General features: G+C 42.5%; 1 protein-coding gene across 10 annotated transcripts; it reads right to left on the minus strand.

Annotated features, from left to right (window-relative positions):
* Nucleotides 1-798: 798 nt before the first annotated feature.
* On the minus strand, nucleotides 799-6,992 carry LOC112288956 (transcription factor E2FA). Of its 10 annotated transcripts, none has more exons than XM_090254116.1 (16): nucleotides 6,540-6,977; nucleotides 5,725-5,935; nucleotides 5,495-5,610; nucleotides 4,657-4,837; nucleotides 4,362-4,421; nucleotides 4,075-4,160; nucleotides 3,709-3,797; nucleotides 3,502-3,556; nucleotides 3,301-3,353; nucleotides 3,137-3,187; nucleotides 2,884-2,932; nucleotides 2,627-2,692; nucleotides 2,437-2,513; nucleotides 1,930-2,194; nucleotides 1,510-1,576; nucleotides 799-1,314 (listed from the first exon to the last, which is right to left on the minus strand). In XM_090254116.1, exons 3-16 carry the CDS (start codon nucleotides 5,588-5,590, stop codon nucleotides 1,190-1,192), a joined length of 1,320 nt encoding a protein of 439 aa, XP_090110242.1. In that variant the 5' UTR covers nucleotides 5,591-5,610; nucleotides 5,725-5,935; nucleotides 6,540-6,977; the 3' UTR covers nucleotides 799-1,189. The 10 variants fall into 10 exon arrangements, with proteins under 10 accessions (XP_090110242.1, XP_090110244.1, XP_090110243.1 ...); XM_090254118.1 differs by lacking the exon at nucleotides 5,725-5,935 and adding an exon at nucleotides 5,300-5,378 and having other exon boundaries at nucleotides 6,540-6,901; XM_090254117.1 differs by lacking the exon at nucleotides 6,540-6,977 and adding an exon at nucleotides 6,197-6,432.
* Nucleotides 6,993-7,994: the final 1,002 nt, after the last annotated feature.

Raw genomic sequence — 7,994 nt, forward strand, 5'->3', positions numbered from 1 at the left:
GATCCTCAACTTCGTGAATCACTGCAATATTCTGCCACTGCCCAAGGAAGAACATGATAACAATGCATGGAAAAGAGATGGACCACTTCTAAACGATTGCAACATGCAATGGTTAATTGACGTGCATGCGTGACATACCTCAAAGCAGCGTCATCCCAGGAACTGAAGTAGATCTCACAATATCTAGGAAACTACCTTAGACAACTCCCAGCAATTCCTGAGCAGAGAATCCAGGAGAATATCTAGAGATGGGAATGAACTGCAGATTTTCAATATTGGAGAAAAACACCTAGATGTTCCCACAATATTGTGACTCATATCGCACTGTTTCTCTAAAACAAAAGCATGAAGATAAGGAGGCAAATTAAAACAAGTTCAATTGAAAACCAGAAAACTTTTATAACGTGTCAAAATCAACACATGCACCATAAAAAAAACTGCAATTAACGCATTTCGATAAGCCGACCTCGTCTCTAAGGAGATTAATGATTCATCATACTATTTTTCTTCAGATCTTAACGCACAAAAATATATGCTTCAGTATCGCATGGGAATATTTACAACAAGAAAACCAACAGTCAACCATGGCAGCAGTAGCCAACATCTTAAACAATAGCGCTGTCTTACCTCAACCTCAAGACTGAAATGGAAGTGACAGCATATGCATTAGACAGCGTGCACTAAGAAAGATTTCTTCTACAAACACAATGCCGCCTAAAATCTGTACGCAGAATGCCATCTGGCAGAATAGGTTCACTTGCCATAAAAGGCATATCCAAAAGTCAAAGCAACTGGGACTTTATCAAAGAATCAAAAAAGCGAATTGCTATTTCTTCGTTCAGGACGTCTGCATCCTTAAAGTCAGGCACCTTACACAGAACGTACTCATTTGGCTTGCACCAAAGAGAATGCATAACACGAGCCAGTAATGTCATCTACCAGGACCATGAACTAGTTCCAATTGCAGGACAGAGGGCCCAAACCAACTGTTAGGATTTTGGCATCTTCTTTCCGGAAGATATTCGATCAGTTCGTAGTGTACAGGTTTGTGGGGCGCTGTTGAAGCCATATCAAGCAGGTTCACCGCCGAACCTTAGCGGAGGGACTTAGGTCTTCCTAGGCTTCATGCCTCGAGCACTCGTGAAATTGAGACTCGAGTTGGCCTAGCAGATTCTAGAGGCTTCCATGTTCAACTAACTGGAACGACTTCCATCGAATTACTAGATGTCGGAGTGTGAGGTCGCGGTGATCCCATGTTCTCATTTCCAAATTCTGCATTGAGTCTCACAACCTCATCCCACATTGCATTTGAAGCTGTAGAAACAAAAGTCAAGGTGTACTAACATACTTAACCAAGACCTTCAATTCAAAAGCACAAGACGAATCATAAACTTATTATGTCAATGCAAACATGGATTAGAAAAGACTGAGATCGCATGAAGCAAGTCTCAATAAGTATTTCATCAAAAAAGCTCAAGCTTGGTAACTTAAATTTTGGAAAAAGGATACGATCACTCCTCCATATATCTGAGATGCCAACACCGGCGTCCGAAAGCAACCAGTAGTCTGTATCCGTCTAAATTTTGATCCCAAACATCATCCAACAGTAAAAAGTCAAGATAGTCAAAAACTTAAATTAGGAGTTGATCGAAGTGAATCACCAGAGCCCAGGTAGGCAGATGGAAGCTACAGACTACAAGGAAGCGAAATAGCCGAGACTTTTGTCAATTGTGATCTACTTAGAACAATCGATAGACAAGTAGAAGGTATACGAGCATCTATGTTCAAACGACGTATCTCTGTAAAGTGAGCACTGCTTTGAAAAGTGGGAGTGTTTGACAACATCCTGATACGTATAAGTCATGGAATAGATATTGATACGTTCCATTCAACCATAATCATTTCTATACACGGTACCACGCAACTTACAGTGGCTTCTGCGGGAGCTATTCTCATGATCCCACCCGCTAGGTCGGGATGAGAACTGATCAGCTCCGAGCTCTGCGATGCTGGCTCATGGCTGACTGGTGGTTCCAAATCTGTCAAGCTATACCCTACCACCGGCAACATGGTCATGGTTTCTTGATCCATGGCATCAGTAGGCGAAGGTGGACCAGCCGCTTGAGGGACAGGGTGTTCAACCTCGATAGGGATCTCAGCGGAGTTCATCTCCTCAAACTTTCCTTCAAAACGGCTGCATCAGACAAGGAAACAGAAAGACCTGGTCATCATCTTTAATAGCTCCATTTTGCAACACATCGTGATTTTGCAATCGGAGAGAAAATGCTCAAAACCTGTCCATAAATATCACTCAACAAGCTGGCTATTGATATCCTATCCTAAGATCCAGCAGAGCCAAAAAGGATCAACAAACCCACTCCACTGAATCATAGAATTCTTGAATTGCAAGTGCCCCAAGACCAAAACATCATGAACCTGACAAGGTACACGTCAATGGGCCCCATATTGCTGCGAAGCAGAATCTGGAATCGCCTATGAGGATACTCCACTGCCTGATGCATGAACCTAGAGTGTCAGCAGGTCCCAAACAGTGATAACAAAGCATGATTTGAGGCGGTAGTAACACATAGCAAGACACACTTTCTTGGCTAAGAATTAGAATCACCTCATCTGGATCTGGCACTTCCAAAGTTGTCCCAAGAGGTGCCTTGATAGCAATAAGCGTCTCATTCTGCCAAAACCCAAGCATCTGTATTTCTCAGCTACTTCGAAAGAACATGAAGATTGTAAATAACGACAACATAAGACGAGTTCTAGAAATATTACGAGGTTCATAACCAAAGCGAAGTAGGGAGCTAGGCCAAGATTAGTTTACAAAAAATGATTTTATAAGTAAGATGCATTAAAAACAGATGTGCTCACCTGAAAACAGGGCAAATTTTTTATGTCGTCTTCTGTGACATAGAGCCATCTGAACAGGAGAAAAATTCGAAATATAAAATATTTCAATCAATCTGGATTCATAAAGTCCAGCTTAATACAGTCCCCATATACTGTTCACATTAGGGGGCAAGATTCTCAAAATCTAAATTGAATAGGAATAAAACAAACAGCCATGACCCTTATCAAACCTCATGATTGTTGACCACAGCTAACACACAGGGAAAAGCCTCACTGTTTATTGTGATCGTCTTCACTTAAGTTCTTCAACTGCTCCCTTATTTCACTGCAAGCCACATAGAATAGCTGTCAAAAGCTGTTCCTCACCATGATGCAGATGTAGAAATTACGGTTGACAATAGAACCTGAAAAAATTCCAGGATGAAATAGAGTGCATGCCTGATGCTCTCGTCAAGATTTGATTCTTGATTGAGCAGATCCTCCACCTCAGTCTGCACCAAAACAGAATATTGTCTATCAATTGGAACACTTAGATCTGTCGTAAAATCTCTCGTTTCACCTATACATGTGCTTATTTCTAAACCGAGTCATAGCATCAACCAGGAAACAGAAATCTTCAACACCCTTGAAAGGACATACCTGTGTTCCTGCTCCATCATCCTTGATATCAGCATTTCGCGCCATTCCAAGTCTCCTACACCCACATTTAGCAAAAGTAACTAGACTTCTTAAAACCTGTACACGACTGTACAACTCCTGCTCTTCTTCAAAAAAAATGCGGATATAAAATGCCAACAATTTAACTTGCAGTGTTATTTCATTGAAAAAGCAGATAAATTTACTGACTTCCATCTAATCCGATTTTTCAGCTTCTTTTCAATTAACCCGATCCCTTCCAAAACATTGGTGATGTCATAAATTCTTCTCTTTTGTACCTGGTAAAACCACGGATTCCTAACACTATCAGCCAGTAGATACTAGATATAATAAATTTAAATCAACTCACTCTCTCTCCCTCTCTCAGACACAGTCACACACACACACATACACACTACGATTTGCTGCATATCATAGCATCATGTGCCAGTTCCCATTGACCGATATGCTAGTATTAAGTAATAAGCAGTTAGTAATCAAAACTTACGGTTTGGGCATTAGAATTAGAACTTTGTAACGAATTGAGGTGAGAGAAAGCCAGACAGAAACACTAACATTCAAAGTATCTGCAGCCTTGTTCAAATCCAATACACCATCGTCTGCTTGCTTAATAAGTTCAATGAACTTCTTTGTCAGGAGACCTGGGTAACCGAAATGTCAGATAAGAAACAACTGTATACCACTGATCCTCCTTTCATAAAAGAATCGCTATCTTACAATCCGCATATCAACTTCATACAAAAATTCTCTCAGATTTCACTAATCATGCCCAGAATCAGAATAAGAAGGCATGTATACATTAAAAAACATTATGAGAAGTTCCAGGAGCAAGGTTATAACACCTAGTGAGCTGTCATAGCGACAGCTGCTTGTTGGAGTCGGTGCACTGCTTGTGGGAGATCCTGTAAGTCATCCCAGTGAATTCAGAAATAAATTGAGCGGCTTTATCCCTTGAAAAATTCGACTCCATCGCAAACAAACTAATAAAATTGTTATATGACATAGTCATCCAAGCCAGAGAGACTCATTACAATCCTAAACCCTACTAGAGAAAAAGCATTTGCACCAGTTCACTCTACCAGAAGTGTTTCAATAGCACCAGCTTCTTAAACTATAAGCTCATGAATAGAATCCTACGGATGCCTGAATGTCCTGGAGTTAATGGGCAATTCTTGGTCTGCTTCACCGTCTTCGACCGGCTGGCTCTCGCTCGTGGACCTGAGGGAGTAGGCGCATGGCTATGATCAGAATTCGAGTGCCCGTTCCAACCATTCATCTGAACTCCGTGTCTTTCTTCGGACTCATTCCTCCGCTTCATCTGACAATATTGAAGAGTGCAGTTCTAGTTATCAAGCGGTTACTATGCGGGAAACATTAGTGGAAACATCTAATGGGCGTGCTGTAGATTTCGAAGTCCCTAGCACGTGACCAACATACTTGTAAACAGAATTTAATTGAGAACCAAGGATGTCTCCACTGCTCAAACTTGTTCGACAGCTACAAGTGTAGGACCTACATCACGATAGATCGATGCATGGACGTGGAATACTAACATACTCAGTTCAAGACTATCAGAAGGAAATGTTGTCTGAGGCATCTTATTGAATGATATATAAGTTTTCTTCCACACGCTTTCAGACTGTCCCGAATATGGGGTTTGTCTGATCATACCACGCTAATAAGTGGGGTCAAAACTTGGCCAGTCGCCAGACTACTTTGAGGTGCTCGGCGGAAAAAGTCCAGGAGAAAAGTTGATTTGAAAAGCTTAGTTTTGTCCTACCGATAGTCTAAAGCGAGCCTGAGACAGAATCATGCTGTAGAATCCCAAGACAGAGTCAATCGCCAGTGTGTCCCTGGACCTGAAATCGTTTTTTTCACATCGCCATTATAAACGGTGAATCCAAACCGATATGAGACGCCTACGCTACATCCAACGATTAGTGGTGACCATGCGACGAACATTGGGAAGACCTACATTTGCATATAGAAGGTTGTTGATCTCGTAGGACTCAATCTTGGGCTTGCCCGAACACAGGGCCGCCTTCCATGTGGGCGCCTGTTGATTGGGCATAGTTACATTGCTCCTCGACCCTGAATATGAGGAAGGTTTCAGTGCGTTTGGACTGATAACCTTCCATACGTCTAACTCACAACAATAGCATCAGATGAGGGAAAAGTCGACCTAGAACGTGTGGAGGAGCTCACCAACACTCTAAAACTCAACAGCAAACAAATTGAAGTTAAAAACACTGCACTCGTGCCTCGACTTGACAAGAAGAGCGACTTTCGAGGACATTTTTCCCATTCTGGAGATGAAGTCCACAACACGACCTACGAAGGAGCAACGAAAACTGGGAGAGCGCAGGAGATGCATATGGTATAATTTTAATCAAACAGAACACCGGAATCGTAAAACCTGTGTTCACAAGATGTGCAGGGACGGCAAGTAAGAAACCTCAAGAATCCACATTATTCTCTACTCCAAAAAAAAGGACTTCCAAATTAGCACAAAGGGTCAACACAAACTCGTGATCAATTGGAGTGTACAGAACATGCGATGTCGTCCATTCCACTGAATTTCCCCGACGTGTCACGGACAAAAGTAGAACAATCATAACGCAAATCAAAGAGGGGTACCAAGACGCAACTCGCACGCCGCAAAGACGAAACAATGTACCTTTCCCAACTTCCATCAGCCCAATCAAGACACCAGCATCTTCTCTCCCTTTCCCACCTCTCCCTTCCTCAACACACCCCCTCTCCACCTCCAACAACAACTCCATCATCAACCCAAAAAAACTCATCTCTTACTTCGGATTCTATTGACAAAATTACGCCTCTTATATCCCTGTCCCATCATCCCCAAAAGCACCCCAACAAGAACTCATCCCACTGTTCAACTCCAAATCAATCCTTGCCCCTTCAAACCCACGACCACATCGCTCCAAAATCTCAAAATCAAACCACCCCGCCCCCGCCCAAACCCAAACCACGTTCAAAGCAACCAACGACTCGACAACCTAGTCATCAAAGCCCTCTCATCCCAGTCCGCTGCAACATGTTGACGGCAATGGAAGGTAATTTTCGTCAGATTCCGTTCAACTCCTTCTTCAACTTCTTCTTCTTCTTCTTCCGCTTCCTCCGCAACTTGACAGACAGCCGTAATGATGGTAGCGCGGCTGTTGTTGACCGCGAGGCACAGGTGAGACGCCGTCGAGGGCGCAGGGGAAGTTCCTCGTCAAGGAAGCGATCGATATCCGTGACGATTGTAATGTAGGCAATAATTTTGATTACGAATGCTCGAAGGGAAGCGATTTTGCAACATGAATCAGAACGGGGGGGCACACGGAAGGAGGACCCATGCGAGGAGGTTTTGCAGCACGAGGAATTCAGAAAAATCCAAACAAGCCCGACGTTCATTGCCTCCTCTCGTCAACGATCAACTTTCGTGTCGAAGCACCGGGCGGGACGACATGCCCGGATCTAGGGTCGAGATATGTACCTGCCTCTATCTGATACCCCGGATTGATCCCTCTGTTCTTCTTCGTGAGTCGTCAGATCCTACACTGGGTGCACTATGGAGTGTTTGCGTTGCCTTTTTCCTCCTCCTTTTATCTTTTTCCTTAGTTTTATCTTTTTCCTCATATGTTGCAACATGAGGGTCAGTCAGCCAACGTTGATCTCGTGTTATCTATTCTGGTAATTCTACAGTTGGTAGTAATCCCTCTTCTCTCTTTGATTAGTTCAATAACTAAAGCCAACTCTTTGTTGTTGATTCCATGGCAATTTCTTTTGCAGTTCCATGGTGATCTCTACATGAACTCTTGTAGTTTTTTATTGAAATTATATTCTTTTTTTTTTAATATTTTAGGGACAATTTAGTTGCAACCCACCCATCATCCCACCTAGCTTATGGTACTAGTAAAATTCACATCCTAAAACCAGATCTCATCCATCTGTTTGTGAGTGAGGGTTGTAGTCAATTTGCCTGATAAGTCATGGTAGGTGCTTACATGCTTCTCATAAAACTAACTGCTAGTTGTACTGTGGAGTACAGAGGACATATGATGGGAATTGTAGTAAATTCTGTACTCCACTTCAAAGCTTGGGAAAAAGGCCCTCAGTCAAGACCCCCTAAACCTGGTTGGACGGTACGAATTGTACAAAAACCCATGGGACTGAATGTGGAAAATGTTTTCTCATCCACATGGGACTGATCACTTGGGCTTGGATTGGCTTCCCCATCTCCAGCTGACCAAAGTTTGACATCAACTTTTTTACAATAAAAAGATGAAATGTTGCCTAAGAGATACAAGAACACACAGCTCCCCATACCCATGGGTTCAATCTTTTTTGAGTTATGAAGATCACAATGTGAATTGGTACATCTGCATTTGTTAAGTTTGTGCTAAGCTTAGAATCTTTCATTCTTCATTCCATTTGTAAAGAATAATATGGAGCCAGCTGTTTGGGGA

The sequence above is a fragment of the Physcomitrium patens genome, chromosome 11 (assembly GCF_059467195.1).
Source record: "Physcomitrium patens ecotype Gransden chromosome 11, ASM5946719v1, whole genome shotgun sequence".
In the NCBI taxonomy this organism is placed as follows: Eukaryota; Viridiplantae; Streptophyta; class Bryopsida; order Funariales; family Funariaceae; genus Physcomitrium; species Physcomitrium patens.